The following is a 23,273-nucleotide window of genomic DNA, read 5'->3' as shown; positions in this document are numbered from 1 at the left end:
TTAAATCCCGCCACCGTTAAGAAAGCCTTTAATTCTCTAATGCACGTGGGGAGTGCACGTCTCGGGTCTTCTAGGGTCAGTATCACCTCGTCCGCATAAAGGCTGACCGTGTGCATATATCCCCCCCATCTTTACGCCGGTCGCGCCTGGGTTCTGGCGTATTCTCTGCGCGAACGGTTCCATATATAGAGCGAAGAGTAGCGGGGATAACAGGCAGCCCTGTCTGGTGCCTCTCTCGATAGTGAACCTCTGGGAGCTACAACCGTTCACCCATACCACCGCTGATGGGAACCTATAGCAGTTGAATACGAAAGAGCGAAATTTCTCTCCTATACCCATTTTTCCAACACCCGTTCTAAATAAGGCCAGTGCACCCGGTCAAATGCCTTCTCAGCATCGACTGACAACAGCATTCTCTCCCCAGGGATTCGGGAGGCCTTCTCTAGGATGTGTACCACTCTCTTGGTGTTATCCACCGTCTGTCTCCCAGGTACAAAGCCGGCCTGGTCTGGTTCCACCAGTCCCGGCAGGTGGAGCGCCAGTCTAGCTGCAAGAATCCCTGTGTACAGTTTGAGGTCAACATTTAGGAGGGAGATCGGTCGATACGAACTGCATTGGGTCCGGTCTTTCCCCGGTTTGGGTATGACCGACACAGTGGCTTGTAGGAGATCAGGTAGAATAGCTCCCGGGGTGGAAAATTAGTTAAAAAGTCTAGCGAGAATGGGCGTGGTACTGAACGTTTTATAAAAGAGTGTGGTGTAGCCGTCCGGACCGGGGCCTTCCCGTGCTTGAGTCTGGAGATGGCTGCAATCACCTCCTCGACCCGGATCTCTCTTTCTAAATACTCTGCTTGCGTCGGTGCTAGAGATGAAAGGGGGACCGTATTCAGATAATCCTCGTTTCTCGTGTCGCCAGGTGGTCCCCTGTGTATAACTCTGCATAGAATCGACGGAAGGCCTCAGCTATCTGGGCATCGTCTGTAACCGTCACTCCGTCTCCAACCACAATGTCTTTTACCCGGTGACATTGGTGTGCCACCCTGAGTTTGTCCGCTAAGAGTCGACCGCACCTATCGCCTCCTGTATAATACGCGTGCTTCAGACGCAGCGCCGCATATTCCGCCCTGTCCATGTCCAGTGCCGACAGGAGTTTCCTCGCTGCCTTCAACTGCTTCCAGATCCTGGGGGCCCCTGTGCGGTGATGCACCTGTTCAAGTTCCCGGACCTTTTGCGTGAGTTTGTCTCGATTCTGTCGCCGTTCCCTATTCTCTGCCGAGGAGATTGCAATGAATTCTCCCCTCAGGACTGCCTTGAGTGCTGCCCACTGAGTCGCCAGTTAGGTGTCAGCCTTGTCGTTGTGAGACTGGTATTCCCTGACCGACTCTAGAATGTGTTTCACCACTGTTTTTTTGTGGAAGAGAGTGTCTCTGAGACGCCACACCCCGCGAGGAGCCTGAACCGGCGGCAGAGTGAAGACCCCCGAGACCGGCGCATGGTCCGATAGAGAGAGGACTCCAATCTCAGACGCCGTGGCTAGGTCGCGGACCGGTCCGGTGACTATAATATGGTCTAGTCTTGCGCATGTCTTGTATGCATGTGAATAGTAAGAGTAGTCCCTATCTGTGGGGTGAAGTCGGCGCCAAAGATCGTGGAGATCCAGGTCCGCCAATTGGGTCTTCCTTGCCTGTGACAGTTCCCCAGTCTGTGGGTAACGTTGAGTTGATCTGTCCATAGATGAATCGAACACCATGTTCAGGTCTCCCCCTAGAATGATGTGTCTGTCTGGGGACGCTGTTATATCCACCAGTGCAGAGTTAAAGAAGCGTTCCTGATGTTCGTTCGGGCTGTAGATCGTCCCGATGGTAAACGCCAGGGTCCCCAAATTGAACCTATATGCCAAAAGTCTCCCTTTTTGCTCTGCAAATTTGTAGAATCTCTCCCCTGAAGGACCTAGATACCAGGATTGCCACTCCTGCTGTTTTGGAAGTGTTTGAGGAAAAGAACTATGTGGGGAACTTGCGCGATCGCATCCTATGGCAATCACGCGTTAGTAAGTGAATCTCCTGTAGGAGACCGATATCAGCTTGCGCATCCTCCAGTAGAGACAGGACCGCTCTCCTCTTAACTGGGTTTCTGAGCCCTTTGACATTAAGGGTCACTACCTTAAGGGTCGCCATGAGTGATTAAACCAATGTGGTAGAAGCAATGGGTCAGTATCAGTGAGTGACAGTCCGTGGCCCAAACTGACATGGGTGCCCCCGTTGGGGCAGCGTGATTGCACCAAGAGCAATGGATGGGCCCCCCTCCCCTTCCCGCAACCAACTCCCAACCCCACCCCCCTGCAACTCCTCAACCACCCCCTCCCTCTCCACCAACCCCCCCTCCAAACTCCCCCTTCCCCCTCCCCTCTCCAACCCTCCGAAACCCCTGAACGTATTGTCCCAGTCATGCCCCAAGTGGACAAGTCTGTGGTATAGTACCTGAGTGGACGTCCGGCCACGTACTTCTCCCCTCAGCTCCCCCCCCCCCACCCCCCCCGTTTTGACCCCAAACCTGCAACGACAGCAATGCTATGCCGTTCTCCCCCCGGAGAAATCTTACGCTGTCAGTGCGATATCACCATTAGCAGCTGAGTCTCTGGATGCTTCCCGAATGGCACTTGCCATGTCGGCTCTGATAGTGGGCGAGCCCGGCCTCCGGGATGTAGCAGACGGCCTGCGCCTCGACACCCTATGCCAGCCGTCGCCGGTGGCGCGCCTCCGTCTTGGTGTGGCGGATTCTTCCTCCTCCGCGGTGATCCCTAGTACTTCACATGTCTCCTGCAGTGACCGCAACTGGTGCATCGTGCCGTTCCATTTGAAGATGAGGCGGAAAGGGTGGCCCCATGAGTAGGCTGTCTCGTGCTGTCTCAAAAAATCAGTCGCTATTTTAAATGCCTTACGTTTCTGGAGAGTGAGAGCGGACAGGTCCTGATATAGCGCCACAGGATGACCCCGAAAAGCCAGTGAGATCTTCTTCCGTGCCTCAGCTATAATCCGTTCCTTCAACGGGAAGTCCGGGAGAAAGGCCAGAATGTCCGGTGGCGGGGTCGATGCGCGCCTCGGGGGTCCCACTCTGTGCGCCCTATCTATGCGTATGGGAAAGTCCGCAGCTTCTCCCAGTATGTCTCCGAAGAGGTCCCATAGATAGCCCATCACATCTGTGCCCTCCTCCGTTGATGGAATTCCCCGAACCCTTATATTGTTTCGCCGAGACCTATTTTCCAAGTCTTCATTGTGTGCTTGAAGGTCCAATTGTTGGTCTCTAAGGCGCAGCACTTCTTGCCGTAGTTGCACAAGTTCCTCGTCTTGCCGCTGCGTAGTGTTTTCCACAGTGGCCACTCTCTCCCCCAGGCCGTCCACCTCTCTACGCACTTCGCACACTTCTCCTGCCACCTCCTGTTTCAGTGCCTGAAAATCGTCCCTCAGAGTGCCAAAAAGGGATTCCAAAAAGGACCTGGTGACCGGAGGCTCCCCGCCACCTGCTGATTGTGAGCCTCCCGCAGAGCTCGGCGAAGGCTGATTCCTTTCTCCCCTGGTTTGATTCCTGCTGAGCATCTCAGGGAGCGTGCGTTCCCCCCTCTTATTGCTTTTTTGTCCCGCCATCTCGGCTGTGGGGCCACTACACCTCTCCTGTGCCACCTACTAATTCAGTTCCCAGGGCAAATGCACCCACGGAGGCGCCCGTTCTACACCCCTCGTCCCAGTGGGAACCGGCGTGCTCCGGCCATGTCGATCCGCTTTATCCTCCACTCAACTAGGCCGCAGCTGTGTCCGCACATCAGTCTTCACCGGGGCTGCTAGTAGTTCTGGCTTTTTCGGTGCCCCCAGAGTGTCTAACCTTCCTTGCCGTAAGTCCCAAGTGTGGTGGGATCGCTGTGTATCCCGTCCTCCCCCTCTATGTCCGAGGGAGGTCCTCTCGCCCCCTTGTTCCCCTGGGTCTTCTCAGTACGTGGGTCCACCGGGGCTTTGCTGCGGGGCGGTCTGTGTGGTCCCCCGCGCTAAAGCTCCACTTGGTATCTCCTTCCGTCTCCGGTGGCCCACTTAGTCAGTGCCTTCCACAGGCCTCCTTTTCTACCCCCGGTCTTCGCTCTCGAGGGGGCTGCGGATGAGCTCTCAGGCCCTACCTGTTGCGGGGAGTAGGTGGTAGCGGCCCCTTGGTGCTATATCCTCTCCCGGGCTCTACCGGGTGGCGCCCTCTTTAGCGGATCTCGTAAGTTCCCATTGCCCAGTTGCCCTTGCCTCCATCTGGCACTGCAGCGGCTCTTAAGAGAGTCCGGGCTCCTACCTTCGAGCCGTGTGGTCCGGCTCCGCTCTTCCGCCAAGTCCCAGCTTCCCCGCCGGTCTCTCCTGCTGTAGGCTGTAGGCCGCAGCCGCGGCCTCGCTTTGCCTGCTACCGGCCCCCTTGAGTGGCACTTCCTGCCGGGCCGCAAAGTGTCGTCCGGGGGGTCCCGGTCTGCTTCCGTGTCTCGGGGGCCACCTCCGCACCTCTCGGAGCACCCCTGGCAGAGGTTGGCACCGCTTCAGGCTCCCTCGCCACTCCCGGATGTTTCTCGGTTCCGGACCCTCTCCGCTCCCGACTTTGGAGCTCGCCGCACACCGCGCTCGCACCTGGATAAACTAGTCCGGAGCGTCTCCTGGGGCAGTTCCGACTCCGGGCTCGGCTGCGGCGGCCCCTCGGTCTCGCCTTCACGTCGGCTGCGTCTCCTCGCACTCCTGCTGAGTCCCCTCCGATGTAGGCCGCAGCCGCGGCCTTGAGTTGGGTTATGGCCGACCTCAAGGGGGTAGGCCTCCCGCAGGGTCATCCGGCGTTTCTCGGGCTACCTTCAGCTGTGTCCGCGGCTCCCAGACCGCTTCTCCACCTCACAGCGCGTCGCAGCCGGAGGATCCCTCCGCCTCTGGGTCCCGCTTCGCTCTAGGCCGTATCTCGGCTACAGACCCTCGCCGCTCCCGACTCCGGAGCCCGTTCTACACCTCACCCGGTCAGCCGTGTCCGGGGCGTTTCGGGGGCCAGTTCCAGCTCCGGGTTCAGCTCGGCAGACTCCGATACCTCTCCCGTCGCTGTCTAGCACCAGCGGGGGGAGAACAAGCTATTTTTAAGGCCTGGGGCCTGGATGGGTTCGGGAGCCTCGGGCAAAAGCGTCTTCCTACTCCGCCATCTTGTCCACGCCCCCTGGCTGGGAATATTAAAGGTGTCCCGCATAGAAGAGACGACTTATTTGCTCATGAAATAATTAACCGGCTCAGGAGCAATCCTTTCTACGATATTCGTACCTTCATGCGTATCTACCCTTTGGGCCCCACCAGTACCCCAGGCCTATTCTCTTTATCTTGAGGAATCTTTAAATTGACTCCTATTTAACCGCTGTCTAGACCGGCTCAGGAGCAATCCTTTTTACGATAATTCGAGCAGCCACCCGTGTCTAACTGTTGGGCCCTACCTGCATCCCTGTTTTATTCTCATTTCCTTGAGGAACTTTCAAATTGATTCATACTTAAAAGTCGAGACCAATACGTGGGACATAATATAGGTGGGTGATTCGGCACTTTTCGGCTCATCGCTGAGATTGACCCACCTCAACTATTAGTGCCCTGAAGAAGTCCTTTATAAGGACAAAATGCTTCAGCTGTATCGTTGTCAAAATACATGTCTATGATCTTTTAAAGAAATCTGAATTTAAATAAAAAAGGGTAAACTTTGAAGAATATATGTCTTGGACACAGACTCAAATTCTTTTTTTCCTTGTTAAAATTAACTAGTGGTGCACCTTTGCAGAGACATATTGTGTTTGCCAGGCCCTGTTATCAAGAGACATTCTTCGCTTCCTGCATTGTTAATAAGTTGGTGGAGGCAAGTGAAATCTTGCATCTATGTTTGGGTATTTTTAGGTATAGGCAAGCTGTCTTCAGGAAACCTATTTTAACTTATAGACTGCCCTTTGCTTGGCATTGGTTGGCATTGTCAACATTGGCTTGCCTTCCTCTTCTTGTGTTTTGTCCCTCCCCTGAAGCTTGGCATCTTTATGATCCTTTTGATTAGCTGACTTGTACTTTTCCATTCTCACATATAGGTAAGTACTTTTTTCATTCAGCACTCCATGGGAGTGCCTGTGTTTTCTAGCTCTCCCCTTCGTGTGCTGCTTCCACCGACCATTACCCCACAACGAATCCCTCTCAGCTGGTCTACAGAGGCACAGCAACAGGAATATTTTTACTTGGTGTGGCTGAAGAGCAGATTTAAGAGTTGTTTTTGGTTCATCTCCTGCATTGTCTCCTGCATTCAACATATGGTATGAAAGCCCAATCTTTAACCCCTTTGATGCTGATGACAGAACGGTTCCGTCATCAGCATCGGCTGAGCTGTGCTGATGACGGAACCGTTCCGTCATGACTCCGCCCGCGCAAGGCGGAGTCAGCATGGGCGGGGAATTCGCGCCGCACGCATGCGGTTAACACATAAAAGATGTTCAATTCAATTTCAAGCTTTATTCGACTATTAAAAACAATCACAAAAGCGTACAATTAAACACAATACAAACATTATAAAAAAACAATAGCTCAGAAATGAAGAATTTCGGAAGATTTAAAACACCAGACTTTTCCTATGAGAAATGGCTTTGAGTAAAAAAGTAGCAGTAAAAAAACAGGTGTCTGCAGAGTCAAGTGCAAATAGTAATTGCATGGCTTGGGTAATAGTATACACTGATGATCTTAAAAACATAGGTCTGAGATAGAGACGGCGAAGATGCATATAGAGTGGGCAGATAAGCATGAAGTGCCGAGTACTTTGCCTAGTCTGACCATCACAAGGACAGGGGGAATGGCTAGGAAGTTTCATCTCAGGGAAGGCAACTAAATTATGTACTATACCAAGTCTGAGTCGTGTCAGAACAAACTGATGGGACTGCTTGGTTATGAATTTAAGGTACATAGGCATGCCCTTTCCTTCAGGTTTAGTGGTGTGATAAAATACATAGGTAGACATGGTAGTACACTTTACCCTACGCATATCAGACTTAGTTTGGATGAAAACATCTTTAAGTTCCTTTTTCGCTACAGTAACGGCACAATAGGGATCCTTAATGATGTCAAAATGAAATACCTTGCCATAAGTAGAAGAGACATAGCTTAGCCAGGGAATCTCAAGGACTTTGTCCAACTTCAAACAATCGGTGATAATCTTCCTAGAAAAAGTAGTCTCTTCTTTAGCCCATATTGACCTCCATACCATGAGGGGTATTAATCCCATCAGATCAGTCAGATAATTTAAACAAACTTCGCTATGGCACAGTACAGTAGGTGCCAAGGGAGGTAGGCAAAGCAATCTTCTAAGGAACCCATTCTCGGTATTTTGCAGTGCCCTATGCTGACTATAGCCCCAAATACCAGAGCCGTACAGAGCAATAGACGCACATCTATGCCTGTAAATGTCGACCATATCAGGTATACGACGGCTTCCTAGCTTTGCAGCAAATCGAAAAATACCAGATGAGCTTTTGGCCATTCTACCATTAACATTTGAGATCTCCTGGGACCATGTCCCCTTGTTGTTAAAGGTAACACCGAGGTAGCAGAACCTATCCACTACCTCAATATTATGATTGTTAAAATGGAACGGCATAACAGACTTCATCCGTTTACCACAGGCCATAATAAAGGTCTTGGTGTTATTTATTTTCAATTTCCTCGCATTAATAAAATCATAAAAAGTATTCATAAGTTTCTGTAGCCCATTTGGAGTACGCGAGAGAAGCACCGTATCGTCGGCATAAAGCAGAACTGGTACGGGAAGTCCACCGACTTGAGGGGAATCAGCCTGGACCTTTTTGAGTTCAGATTTGATGGAATTGATAAAGAGGGAAAATAGCAGGGGGGCCAGTACACAGCCCTGCCTTATGCCTGACTTAACCCTGATTTTCTCAGTACATTCACCCGACGGACCAAAATGTATCTGGGCCGACAGCCTATTATAGAGACGAGCCAGAAAGTGAATGATTGCCGGGGGAGCGCCCATGGCCAGTAAAGTGCACCACAAGAGTTCATGGTCCACAAGGTCAAAGGCGCTCGAGAGATCGGCAAAACAGAGAAATAGGGACCCTTGTTTCGCTCTCGTATATTTCCCTATAAGGAGGTCAAGGTTAAGGCACTGCTCCGTAGTCCCTAAGCCTTTGCGAAAACCAAATTGAGATTCAGCCAAGATATTATTTTCTTCAACCCACTCCTCCAACCTTATAAGGAGAACCCTACTCATAATCTTCAGGGAGGAATCAAGAAGGGAGATAGGGCGATAGTTCTTTGCCTCGCCTCTATCTTCCTTCTTGTAAATAGGTAGAATTAGGGATTCACTCCAAGTAGGAGGGGTGTTCTCCAGGACTGATGCATTAAACACCTGGGTCAGGAGTGGGCACCAGAGACTGGGGTTAGATTTATACAGATCTACCGGTACCCCATCGGGTCCCGGTGCCTTTCCACCTTTGCTCTGGCTTAGGGAGATAACCACCTCTGATCGGGTAATATCCAAAGGTATCCTAGTATCAGACATCGAAATAGTAGGACCGTCAGAGTCTCCCCCGGGTGGGTTAAAAATACCAGAAAAATGGGAAACCCAATTGGCTTCGCTAACCTGCGCTGACAATTTGGGAAACTCTTCATTGGCAAGGAAAGGGCTGTTAACCGTGGACCAAAACAGCCTACTGTCCCGTAGTACCGATGCTTGGTTCAGGGCATCCCAGGCAAGTTCCCTGAGTTCCTGCTTCCTACGTACAAGATTACTTTTATAGGTAAGCCTAAGTAATTTGACGGCCTCCCTATCTCTCGGGAGTTTTGTTAAGGCCAACTTGAGTTCCCGCAGGGATTGAGTACATAGGCTATCAAACCAGCCCACGTTTTGGTTCCTAATTCGGGCTTTAGTAATGATAAGGCACCTTTTTACAGCATCACCGAGTGCCACGAAATTAGTTATAATGCACCCGTTAGGGGCCTCGGGATTAAGGCAACTATAAATTTCAGCGAACCCCTCTTTAATAATTCTAGCTTGCAATTTTTCGGAGTTATCCAGATTCCACTTTATACGGAATCCATTCTGTCTACACGGGGTAACATCTTCTAATACCAAATAATAATTCTTAGCACTAGGCCCCCATGCAGAAATAAGCATGGTGATTGCTTGGTGATCACTACCTCCAAGATCAGTAACGACAGGAACCGTACAATGAGGGGTAAAATGCGTAGAGACCAGTAAGTGATCAATGGCAGAAGACGAGCTGGGTCCTACAAAAGTTGGAACAGGCTTACCATCCGCATCTAGGGCCGGGGAGTGGATCATAAGATCCAGGTTCAGCACGAGGGAATTAAAGGAGTCACCATGGGGAGTATGTACAAAATGTGCTCTGTTTTCCCCGTTATCTCCATCATATCATTCCCTCTCTTCTAGGCACCAGCCTCTACCCCACAATCTCTCCCAGCATCATAGGAGACTCGTGAGGATCGTTTACAGAGGTGTGCAATTCACCTTTCATTATTTTTAATCTCATGAGGCACAGAGAGAATTTCGTCACGCCCACACAATGCATGATTTCGACACTTATAGGTTGTCTTATAATACCTTGACCACAGCCCTAAATGTCCGGAATCGGTTTTAAGCACTCCTACCGGCATGCCCTGAATTGCTAGAATCTCACATGAGTCTTCACCACGGCACAACTGGTCAAAAGCGACACCAGTAGTCACAACCACGTTAGCGCCTAAATACTCACGGTGCCATAAACCGAATCGGTTCAGGCCAAACTGCTCTCACCATTCCGTACAGCATGAGATTGGCACATTGGAAGACAGTTTGTTCGAAATCAACGTCACAATGGCATGAGATAAATGTATAGTTTGTGCAATTTACCTGTAAGGAACAACTTTAATTAGTGCCATATTTAAACATAATTCTTTTTTCCCATTCCTGCTCAATGTTACTTTTATCAGAAAAAAAGCACATACAGGCAAAACATTGTTTATGTCCTGATGATGATCCCAGTTCACTAGGAGCCGGGGATCGAAACGTCGTCGACACTTTGCCAAATTCTGTAACTTTACCATCGTGTCGAAATTGTTACATGAATTTGTTGTCTGAACTTGCTATGCAAATATGCTATTGATGCAAGGGACAATTGGCTCCCATGTTCTTTTTGCCTGATATTCTTTACCCTCTTTTCCTTGCTTTCTTGCCTATTTTTTTCAATCCTTTTGGAGTGTACTTTTGGATAGGTACAGGCTTGTACCCTATCAACGTATGCATTAGACCTCTCTGATGGTCTTTTAAACTTGTTTATATTTGAAATAAAATTTCAGGCCCGGCTGGGTACTGAAAACAAGAATCAATATAGTACTGATTGGAGTCTATATGTGCATCTGTCTTTGTGATAACCTAATCCTACGGACCTCTGTTTTTCGTAATAAATGATTGCCCAAGGTCCTTAGGTACTTATTTGGGTCCCCCTTGTTTGTGAAAATATAACCGAGGTATCTGAGGCATTAAACAGATTGTTATAGTGGTTGACCACCACTAAAACATGACCCTTAGGATGTTCTAGTATTACAATTCGGGAGTGGTGTCCCACAGGGAGGTAGGAAATCAAACATAATGGAAGTTTGAATGATGTAAAAATCACTAACCCCCCTTTAGCCCTACCCATACCTGTCCTTATTGCCTGGTTGTTATAAGACACAAACCCATCAAGTTCAATATCATCAGTTGCCCAGGTCTCTTGTAAGCATAAAATATCAAAGTCCGTGAGGATCTCATTCCACCCCAGAGAGGCCGATTGCCTGCTCCACCCTGCAACATTCCAGGTAACAAACTTCAGCCCAGGGGAACAAGTGGGGGGTTGAATAGGCACTGGTACCGTGGTAATTAAAGTATTATTGACAGGTAGAGGGTCCAATAATACTGGATAAGCCACGGGGATTATCGGGGCAGTTTGGGACATTGCAAGATCTTGAATAGAAATAGGGCTACTGTCGGGCATTACCGTAGGCTCTTTATCAGAAGAAATAGTGGGGTCTACAGCAGTGGGCAGTCAATCAACACCATTAAGGCCACTCAGACAATTAAAACGATTATAATTATGAAAGGGTGTCGGAGGTGGTTGAAAAACAGGTTGGGCTGGATACCCACAAAATCTACCCCTCCGATCAACCCTTGTCCATTTGTCCTGAGCTTGATCACGATGCATTTGTACAGGGGGGAAGAAAAAAGATACAGGCAGGGTCCGAATGGTGGATTCATATGATCTATTCGACCCCGAGCAGATGTAATGAACAGTCCTTGGGTCTCTAAAGCTCACCAAAATACAGTCCCCTACTATTGACTTCCTGGTCTTACCCAGCCAGGGTACCCTCCTTACCATCACAATTTCATTATTAAAAATATGCAGGAAGAGGTCTATTCCAGTTCAACCATTTAATTACTTGATTTTTTAGTGAGAAAAAATTCTCACCTTCCCCTATCTCCAGGGGAGGAACCCCGGCCATAACTACCATAAGATCGTTAGCTTCGGGGGGAAGGTCGGGTCTCCGAACTCTAGGGGCAGGTTTCTCTGGTAAAGGGGGTGGAATACCGTCACCATTTACAGCCCCATTGGGATTTATAACAGGGGGAGTAGTACCTGCGGGTAGTAGTGGGGGAATGATAGTTTTACTAAGGCATGGAGGAACTGGTTTGGCCATGAGGGGTTGCAGAGTAGGGGTGGCAGAGGTCACCATAGTTGGTCCTGAGATAGCTGAAGGAGGTTGTGAGGTGGGGGTAGGGTGGGAGGGGACATAGTCTCAGGGGATCTTCCAAGGGTATTGACCTGCGAATTCAAACTACTTAATGTAGCCTCAAGAATAGTTAGTCTGATCTCCACTCTCTTAATACTCTCGCTGATAGGCTGCAGCAGAGATCTGAGTAAGAATTCTAGGTTCCCCTGGGGGACAACTGGGGGCAATAAAGTAGGCAGGCTATTTATAAGGAGAGTAGCAGTTCCCGTAACTTCATTAGACTTACCGGGAACTGGAACAGACTTAGTAGGTTTTCCAAAATCGGAATGGGAAAGTTTGGATTTACCCTTACCTGCCCTCGACTTCCTTCTACGCTTATTAGGGGGAGGGCCGTGCAGCTCGGCCACTGTAACTAATTTGGGCTTAGCTTTCCTTGATTTAGAAATAAGAGTAGGTTGGGATATAAGATCAATAGCCGTACAACAGAGGCTAGGGGAAGGTGTAGGCATCGGTGCCTGGACGGCAGGTTGACAGGGACTAACAGTACATTCCCTCAACAAAAGAGGGACTCCTTCCTGTGAAAGAGATTCCTCACTAACAATCAACGATGAGCCACCGTCTAGAGTATCTACCAGGGGTCTACGTTTCAGATTTTCAATAGAGCGTCGGCACTCAACCCTGCGTTCTGCAAGGGCAGTATCCAAATCTCCCTCTTCCTCCGCCAAAGAGCGTGGAAAATATGTATCCAGGGTTCTAATCTTGGACCCCCCCAGCTTCACTATAGATTTGTCCAGAGCTGGTGAAGGCATGATAGGTAAATGGAATTTCTTGGACAACAAGGGCTAAGTAGAAACCAGTACCAAAAAACAAGTGAACAGGAAAGTATGCCCGGCCCGGCCTAATCTGGCCTATGAGGGCCTAAGAGGGTCCGCCCTTAGTCCGGGCTTTGTCCCGGGATTTGTCCCACACACGCGTCCCGCTTACGCGTAGCTGCAGCTGGTTATATGCTGGAAGTTTAGCTAAAGGGGAGGGGTCACGTGAAGAGGCAGCAGGTGTGCTTGATGCTCCTCGCACAGCCTGGTGGGCCTCGCAGTCCCGTCCTGAATGAGAACCCCTGGCGCAGCGTCACTTATACAGAGGCGGCTTCTCAGCAGCAATTTCCGTGATCCGGGTTCAAAGGATCAAAAAGCAGCTTCCCCACAGCAAGGTCCGTGATAGCAAGCTCCACAACAAGCGTCTCCCGCGAAGCGGGGGCCGCGAGGAGTTTTCAAGCCGGTCACAGAGGGGAGGGGTCACGGGAAGAGGCAGCAGGTGTGCTTGATGCTCCTCGCACAGCCTGGTGGGCCTCGCAGTCCCGTCCTGAATGAGAACCCCTGGCGCAGCGTCACCTATACAGAGGCGGCTTCTCAGCAGCAATTTCCGTGATCCGGGTTCAAAGGATCAAAAAGCTGCTTCCCCACAGCAAGGTCCGTGATAGCAAGCTCAACAACGAGCGGCCCCCGCGAAGCGGGGGCTGCGAGGAGTTTTCAAGCCGATCACAGAGGGGAGGGGTCACGGGAAGAGGCAGCAGGTGTGCTTGATGCTCCTCGCACCGCCTGGTGGGCCTCGCAGTCCCGTCCTGAATGAGAACCCCTGGCGCAGCGTCACCTATACAGAGGCGGCTTCTCAGCAGCAATTTCCGTGATCCGGGTTCAAAGGATCAAAAAGCAGCTTCCCCACAGCAAGGTCCGTGATTGCAAGCTCCACAACGAGCGTCTCCCGCGAAGCGGGGGCCGCGAGGAGTTTTCAAGCCGGTCACAGATGTTTATGCTACTGGAGAAAGGACCATCTGCTGTACTTGCTCAGCTGGTGTCTGAGACTGGTATTCTCAGCATGACACTTCTCCTGAGGGCCCATAAATCTGCTCCCAGGACTACTACAGTGCGAGTAAATGGCTGAATCCTGTGAAAAGTAAATTAGACCTTCACTGTACATTCTGACACTTCCTTACTTTAAAATAAATTCTGTTCAGAGATTCAACGTTTTCAGACTTTAATATTTTGAAATACCACAATATGAGTTTGCTTTTCCTACAGTATTTTGAAACGTTTTTCTTTAACAGACTCACATTGGCAGAGGCAACAGCTCAGCCCTTGCATTATGAAGGCGAGACCTATGGGCTTTGCCAATGCTTGTGTTTTATTTTCTTTATTTTATTTGATCCAGCGATCTTCCAGTATATAATTTATTTTCATTATCCGCACTAATGCTTGCTACAAGTGTGCGGTGTTGGTGAGTGATTTTGCGTTTTTGTATTGCCTTTGGATAGTAGAGTTGCCATGGTCCTACAATACTGGGACATAAGTAACCAACTAAACTATCCACATTTTTTGTTTAGGCAACATTTGTCCGTTAAGAACAAAAATAACGTTTTGCTTTTCTTTTTTTAGGTAAATCCTCGTTGACTATTCAGTTTGTTGAAGGCCAGTTTGTTGACTCATATGATCCAACAATTGAAAACAGTAAGTGCTTTTGATTGAATTCTTGCATGCTTCCATAGAACTAGAGTGACGAAAGCCAACAGATATTCCCATAGCTCTTGTAGTGTGAATGTAGCCTAATGGTTTGCAGAGTGTGGTAAATATACAGTGGTCTTGCTGACACTCTCATGGGCATAGTTCACAAGAGTGGACCAGTATGGAGACTACCTCAGACGTGGCAGTGAATTGGGATCCGTACTCTGCTCTCAGACGTCGATGATACTCTCATAAGTTATTAAATTTTGCAGTTGCGTAACTCTAACTTGTACCATACTGGTTATAAAACAATTATAGTTAAAAGGGGAAAGTAATTAATATTTTTTTTTTAATTGTAAACCAGTAGGAAATACCTGACAGAAGCCTGATTTTGAATTTCTACTAGTTATGGTTTTTAATGCTTCATAGGTTAGCGTTTTGAAAACACCCTATGCCAAACTGGTGTTCAAGGTTGATTGTCAAGGTACTCTTCTAATTAGCATAGGGTTCACTAGAAATCCAAAAAGTCCTGCTCGAATGAGTAAACACACGTTTTTATTCACTTGAAAAAACATGAGAATTGCTGTTTACCTTTTTATCAGGCCTGAATGAATAGTGAGAATCATGCATTTAATAGACACAAAAGCAGACTTTCATACAATTTTGCTGAATGTAAGCCATAGTGTTCAATTAATAGGGTTATGTTTTTTTCTTGCTGTATGTACTGTTGCGTGTTTATCTAGGTTCCTGATCGATACTGTGACCTTATGCCCCTATTCGGCTATAAATCCATTTATTCCCTATATTGGCATAACCGTTCAAGTGCGATTTTCTGAAAAGTCATCTCTGGCCTCACACGAACAGAGCCACATTCCAGCATAGTTCTCTCTGCCACTTCCTTTGCGACCAATTAGTGCAATGACAGAGCAGTAGTCACTATCTGATATTCCTAGATAACACCCTGAGTTCTTCAACAAGATAAAAACTCAGCAAACCTGGAAATCCCCGCTTGCTGTGTTTTGATTAGTAATGGAACTCTAATGAGCAACTGATAACTATCACTTCCTAGTGACATCTTTAATTGACGTCTTATGTCCAGCAAACTTGCGTCAAACCCGGCACCTGTCGGGTATAAATATTACCAACGTTGCCTTAAGCAATGGGAGCTACTGTTGCTGATGCCAGCTGCCTGCAAGACCCCGTGTTGGTAAATCTAGCACTCTGTCGCTGCAGCCTGCTGTCCCTGTGGTGGTGAAGCTACTGATACCATTATCGCTGCTAAAGCGCGAACTATGGTGCAGTACGCTTAGGAGCTGAACAGCCGTCCTCTGCGAAGACATCCAGCAGATTCCAGCTGCCCGCGGACGCTGTCCCCCCTCCTTCCTCGACGCGCTGAAGAAAAGCCGCTGCCTTTCTCGTGCAGAGAAATCCAGCTCCGGCGTTTCCGGTCTACCCTCGCAGGTGACTGGGATATCGAGAGTGACCCCTGAAGGAGATACCAATCCTCCATCATTCTATTCAGAGGTATGGTGTTGACTAAACCCTTAGACGAGAATTCTTGAAACAAACCTTGGCACAACCAACTTAACTTAAAGCTACTTACTTACTCCCCTTCCACGTGTTAGGCTTAGGTCAGGCACACTGGGGTAGGCTTAGTTAGAAGCACCAGTTGAGTAGGTTAGCCTAATGTATATATGACTGTATATATGTTTTATTACTTTTAAACAATTGTATGGCTAAGAAACCATATCAATGCTTTTACAGTTCTATTTCGCAATACTTATCTTACTGTACGTACTTTTTATAATAACAATTCTTGCAATTGTGGCAATACATTTCTCTTGTACGAGAAGAAAGACTGTTCAATAAATGTTAACCCTTTATTGACAAACGCCCGTCTCTCTATTCTCTACATCTCGTGAAAGTAAACTGCACTAGACTGACTGAGTGAAATACATGTCTATTGTTTCACACGACCCTAGAGATTGACTCTTGATCTGAGGAGCAAAGTTGTCATGTTGCACGGTTGTTGGAAAGCTGAATCCCTTCTTGTCTGTGCCAAGGAAGCTGATCACTTCCTATGCAGAGAAGAAAGTTTCCAGTGACCTCTGAGCTAGTTGGTAACACAACCCAATTAAGTTTAGCATAGTCAGTGGAGGCCTGGAATATCCGCAGTTCCACGTCGATACTACTGTTTATGTTATTCCAATGCGCAGGGCCTAGTGGGAAACTAGGAACTACACTACATGGCGCCCAACGTTTGGTAAGGCGATAAACTAACGCAAGACGTAGAGTAACTCAGTCGTGCATATTTCACACAGACCCCTTTCTCCCGTAAATACTCCAATAGACATCTGGAGTGGGTGAAAGGTTAAAATCCGCCCGAACTCAGTAGGAAGAGATTCCTATGTAAAGCTCTGGTTTATTCAACGTTGAAGGATACAGTGTTCCAAAATATTGTGCACCTAATCTTTGTCTCCTTGGAGACCTACTCTGCAAACCTTGCATTTTAACAATGCCAGAAAATAACGGAACCACTGGGGGCGCAGCAGATGCGACTCAGCAGGGTCCCGAGTACACAGACCCGGATGCTATAATCATCCCGGTCCACTTAAGAAGATCTATAACGTTAAAACTTATAGAGAACGGACTGACACCTCAAGGTGGTACAGTAATTTTAGTGATAGAGGCTCACGAGTATCGGCAGACAGAGGTATTCTATTCATGGATAAACTTTCCAGCGGTAAACGCTAGAACAAAAGAGTTTCACTATTACAAAATAGAGAAACCTCCGGAAGAGTACGCTCCTTTCGAGGAGATTGAAATTCCACTTAAATTTCAAGAGCACCTGCTCTGGTTTAATGGCGCCCTAAAACATAATGATCACATTACCAGGCTCGGTCCACTAGGTAGATCAGGAGCAACGTGGCCGGTTCTAGCCAGCTACACACCACATCCTGACATTGTAAAAATGTCTAAGGAAGAGCTGTTACTACAGCTAAAAACATTAATAAAAATACATAGGCAATTAGTCCAATATGTAATGCGGACTGCAACAGTCCAACCAGCTGTTAATGTACCACAGCTGACCCCTCATCAGGGGAACACTAATAAAATTACACCACAGAACATACAGTCATGTCTTGGTAAAACACCCGTAAAACGGGAACAAATTCCTTTCTGGTTAGCACAGAAAATCACTCAAATAGAGGCAGTATTTCCTGATACTACCCCTATTGAGAAACACAGAATCTTGACCATCTGCCTTCCTATGGGAATCGCACCACACGTGGAGGACTGTGACACTTGGGGTACAGTCTTTGCTTCCATTTACACAAAAACACACGGTGTTCCGTCTATGGCGGTAATACCAGAAGTGCTAAAACAGATTCAAAATGAATACGGTCCAGAGCCCGCTTTAAATCTAGGTATGAAATTACTGAAAGACTTCAAGCAGGTCTCGGCTATATTATTAGCCAACATAAAAGGAGAAGCAGCATCTGTGGCGATCCGCCAGAAGTTGAAGGAAACCGATATAAAAGATCCTGTTGAGCTTGCCAAAATCATAGAAAAATGCTATGAAGAATTAGGTAGAGACAGCTTGGGTGGGAAACCAGTAAAGCCCCAACTGCTCGAAAATCCTGAAAAATTATTTATTAAAAATAATTCAAACACTCCTAAAAAGAGCTGGGATGGAAATAAACAATCCACTCCCAAGGAAAAAGTTTTCCAGTCCAGAGGAAGGTCTCCTCGACGGAGGGAAAGAACGCCGACTCGAGAACGCCTGTCTCCCCAGAGGGCGCCCTCTGAGAAAAGATATAACCTTAGAAATAGGGATAATCTGAAAAAACCTGATAGATATCAAAGTATTGATACACGTCCCTCTCGATCTTTTCCACAGAATTCGGAAAGAAGAGGACGGTCAGACCAAGGAGAGCACACCAAGTCCAAAGACAAGGAACCTGCTCAAAATAAGAAATCTCAATTTCAGAAAAAGAAGGTAGCCAGTATTAGAGTAATCAACCATGCCGAGAATACTGAGGACACAGTTGAAAAACGGGGAGTGGGCATTGACAATGTTGGACAGTGCAGCAGAAATCAGTATAGCGCGCAAGATCTTGATGAGTCATCTGAAGACAGTGGACCCGAATGAATACATTCAAGTTGAAACTGCCGACGTCAGACTTAGCGAGCCCCATAAAATATACGAAATAACATTGCGTATAGAGGGTGATAAGACTAGGAAAATTAAGGGTCTATTTTGGGATAAGCTCTCAAAAGGCTATGATATTCTGTTAGCTGAAAAAGATTGGCCCCCAGAGTTTGTCAGGGAGTGCCCTCGTGGCGAAGAAGTGATTATGCCTGCCTTCTCGAATCACATTCCGATTCACAAAAAATATACATATGCAAGGAAATGGGCAGTAGCCCAGGCACCTGCATTATATAAAAATCATGTAGGATGGGATGAGGATTCACCTCCTCACAAAATCCAACTAAAAAGTGAACCAACTGCCCAACGGCAGTATCCCATAAAGCAAGAAGCTAAAAAACAAGTCAGGGAGATCTTAGATCAACTTGAGTACCAGGGGGTGATTGAAACATGCACCTCTCAAATGAACAATCCTTTGTTTCCTGTCTCCAAGCCAGACAATTCATATCGTCTAGTTTTGGACTACAGACACCTTAATACATGTTGCAAAACCTTTACAGTACAAAACTCGCATAGTGCAGCCCTAATGAATAACATAGTTAGGAAAAAATATAAAACGACATTAGACATTTCTAATGGTTTCTTTTGTCAAAACATTGCACCAGAAAGCAGATATTTGACCGCTTTCTCTGCCTTTGGATCGCAGAAAAAATTCTGTCGACTCCCACAGGGGTTCAAGAACAGCCCAGGACTATTCTCAGCTAGAGTAACAGAGTTACTACAAATCTATGATGATGAAGCATTATCTTACGTAGATGATATTTATCTCACAGACGACGACTTGGATACTCACTTGAAAAGAGTGAACACCATTATACTTGGGTTCGCAGCAGAGGGTTACAAATTCAACTTTAAAAAGTCCCGAATTGCCCATCTGACAGTACTGTTTTTAGGGTACGAATTATCAAGTGAAGGGAAAAGCCTAGCGGACAACTTCTTAGAGAAGTGCGCTGTACTCCAAGCTCCAAAAACGCTGAAGAATTTACAATCCATACTAGGTTTTCTGAATTTTGGAAGAACTTACATTATAAATTACGCAGAGAGGGTTAAACCTCTCTACGAACTAATTAAACCTGATTTTAAACAAATCAATTGGACTCAAAAACACACAGAAATTTTGAGATCACTGCAAACAGACATGTTAGCAAAAACAAAATTAGATACACGTGACAACACGATCGATCTTGTAATCCGAGTCATCCCAGGAAGATGCGGATTCACGTACCTAACCTCTAATGAGGGAGAAAAGGTACCAATTTCAATTAAATCTCACTTGTACACACAAGCAGAAAAAGCATTCAGTCCCACAGAAAGAACTGTGAAAGCAGTGCAAATCGCATTAGCAAATGAACGAGAACTAGCACACGGCAAACGGATTAATATCCTTACAGCGGAATCCGCCTTCGAGGCGCTATTCAGCCCAGTAAACTTGCCTACAGTGTCACTGGATCCGAAATGGATACAGTGCATAGATTCTCTAGGAGCGGAAGACGTGAAATACTATTTCGCCCCACAATTTGAAGAACTGAATGATTTAGAATATGAAGAAGAATATCCTCTGCCAATCGAAATTCTGCCTCTCCCACAATACGCCTGTATAATCTATACAGATAGCTTTGTACAGCATTTCAACGTAGAGAGAAAATCCTACGATGCAGCATGTGCGATCATTAAAGGTCGTTGGCTGTGCGGTAAATTCAGACCGAAAGTAACAAAAACTGAATCCGTAAGAAACTGTTCGGTTCAGAGAAATGAAATCAGATCTTTAAAGATGGCGCTCGAAAATGCAGAACGTGAATTCCCGACACTTATAGTGTGCGATTCTCATTTTTGCGTCAACTCTTACAACAATAAACTGCAGAGTTGGATCGAAAACGACTACAAAGATGACACAGGTGCCACAATAAAGCATAAATTGCTCTGGAACGAGGTAGCTCTTTTAAATAAAGAACTACAAAAGACTCACGTGATTCACGCACAGAGTCTTCAACGTGATGGCGTTCACGTTGCAGGGAATTCATTGGCTAATACAGCCAAAGCGGAAGCAACTAAACCGGCTTCCGTAGCCACAAAAAAGCGTACAGATAAATACATAGACGGGGAAACCATGCTGGCAGTAAAAACGACCGTAAAAGGCGACTGTGCAGCACTACCCGTAAACTATCCACTCAATTATGCATACATAATCGATGCAAACTCCGTTCCTTTTGCTCGAATCCCTGGAGTGGGGGACAGAGTAATTCCAAACAGGAGCAGGAGGGGCTTCCTCTTACTGGAAGCACACATGGGGTTGGGTCTGAGACACCAAACAATCAAAGCCTCTCTGAAAGAATTACAATCAGAGTACTGGTGGCCAGGAATGAGTATAGATATTCAATGTTTTGCTCAAAATTGTGAAAACTGCAACAGAGATCGCAGTAATGAACAGGCCAGTGTAGTTTCAGGATCCCTTCTAGACAGCATAAGGCGGTCTATCTGCGCAATCAAAGAGAAGCGCGTCCCAGTGTACACCATTAAGACGAAAAGCACTTAAAAAATGAGGCCCCCAGCGCTCGGCTGACGCTAGAACGGTTATAAAAAATTTGCGAGTCTTTATCGGCACATACGCAATTACCACGTTCCATTCTGACCAGGGTCCTGCTTTCAGCTCTCGAGCCTATAGGGAGGCCATGGCTAGCATGGGAATTGGGTTGCGGTATTCTTGTCCGTCCTACCCCGGAAGGGAACAGTGTGGTAGAAAGAAAAAACCGTGACATAAAGCAATCTATAACAGCGAAGGTATTAGGTTCAGGCGCTGGGTGGGTCAAACATTTAATAAGTGTCCAGACTAGTCTTAACAACATGCCAAGAAATTCTCTGAAAGGTTTCAGCCCATACGAACTATTGTTCGGAATTAGAATGCGAGTTCAGGACCTCGATAGTCAGATGTCAGTGGTACAAGAAAAAACAACGCACTTTGATGTAAAGGATCGTTTGGCTGTCTTATAGGAACTGAATGAAACAAGAAAATCATTAAGCAACATAAAGTTAAAGCAACAGCCAAGTACCACTGACGAGGCACCACCCGCAACAGCCCCAGCAAGGCCTGTCTGGATTCCAAAGATTGGGGATCTAGTCAGAGAAAAGATCGCGGTTAAGAAGGAATTTGGGCCTTCTTACAGAAAAGCAGTACCTGTCTTGGCAGTCACCGGAACAAGATCAGTTGTGCTACCGCCCCTTGCTGGTAAAAAGGAGAACAGAGTCGTGTCTATCGATCTGGTAAAACCACAAGCATGTGGCCTATAATCAACAGTAGGCCCAGTGGACTCCCAAGAAACAACAGAATACCCAAACTTGCAACAATCCAAGAGGTTCAAACTGAAAGACTAATCACATTCGATCAGCCTGCAGTGCACAATGAAGGACTATGCAATAATGCCATGGAACTCGTGCCTCTTGAAACACAGATTGAAACAGTTCGTCAAGAAACAACACCAGTCTACAATGATGTGGCATCAGAAAGTGCTACCGAGAGACAGATTGAAAGAACAATCCGATCAATTGACAGAACTGCCTCTGGTTATTTCATCAACTTCGACAACTTCTCTGAAGATTTTAACGACCCCGAAGTGATGCCAGAAACAAAAAAGACTTTTAAAGAAAAAGCAACTGAACTCTTTCATCAACTGAAGGAAATCTACCTAATTTCCCCTTGGCTAGAGTTCTGGTTCGGTCTAGGTGTATTTTTCCTCCTGCTTTGGCTCATCATGGTACTGTGTTTGGGAAAATTCATTGAAGGAAAATATATTACAATGGACACAGCAAGTCAGAACATCAACCTAGTCCTGAAACCACACAGATCATCCCACGTGAAGAAAAGAGAACTGTCAACAGTAAATGTCACAGCAATTCCAATACCTGGTGGGGTAGTATGGGAGAAAACTGACTATGAGATCTATGGTCCGGTCGAAATCCTGAAGTATCCTCATCAACTAAAGGTTTCCTTAAGTGACTTTGTAAAAGCTAGTACATTCTCTGATGATTGGGACTTTAACAGTATTAATGACATGATGTCTGATTTAGTAATGTCAGCTAGATTCACAGATCATGATTATTTACAAGGTTCATCTAGTTATGAGCAGTTATTCTGTTACACCCACTATGGGGATCATTACTTGCATAAATCTGCACAGCCTAGAAATGTTTTTATGTATAATCAATGGGAACATTGTTCTACACCACCTAAAAGCAGTTCTAAATCATATTTTGAGAAATTCAAATACTTCTCAGGGTTTAACACCAGTGATGCAGAAACATTTTATTACAAACTGTTAGGTAAAACAGGAATGAAAACAATGCTGACAAATTCTAAATTGATATATTCAGAAGCATTTTATGACAAAATGATGACATTTGGTTTTGATTATTGGAAAAATAATATTGAAACGAAAACAATTTGGGGTACAAAAGATTGGCAGGTGCAAGGCATAGAAGCACTATTTAGAACCTGCATGATACCAGAACAAATGTTGTTTTTAAATGACACAATACACCAAACATCTTGTCTTGGCCTAGCTAAGATCAAAGACCTTAAAACACCGTCTATACCAAAGCCAATACCTGAAAATGCAACCGCAGATATTGAGTTAGACGTGTCACAAATTTTACATTTCAACAGAACAAATCCTGATTGGAAAAAGTGGTTAATCTGGCCTACAGACACAAATAGCTGTCAAGATAGATTCCTGAATAAAACACAGGGGTTAAAAATGACCAGATTAGACTCGAGATATTCCCAGAGACA

At 46.6% G+C, this 23,273-nt stretch overlaps 1 protein-coding gene across 1 annotated transcript in view; it reads left to right on the top strand.

The window, feature by feature from the left end:
* Positions 1-23,273, top strand: part of RHEB (Ras homolog, mTORC1 binding) — a 302,445-nt gene that overhangs the window by 37,082 nt on the left and 242,090 nt on the right. The window contains exon 2 of the mRNA XM_086941465.1: positions 14,215-14,286. Coding sequence (XP_086797591.1) covers positions 14,215-14,286 — 72 coding nt within the window. The remainder of the gene's footprint in view (positions 1-14,214; positions 14,287-23,273) is intronic.

This window comes from Lissotriton vulgaris, chromosome 10, assembly GCF_964263255.1.
Source record: "Lissotriton vulgaris chromosome 10, aLisVul1.2, whole genome shotgun sequence".
NCBI classification, from domain to species: domain Eukaryota; kingdom Metazoa; phylum Chordata; class Amphibia; order Caudata; family Salamandridae; genus Lissotriton; species Lissotriton vulgaris.
Note: the sequence above shows the minus strand (reverse complement) of the source record. Positions and strands in the feature narration are given on the sequence as shown.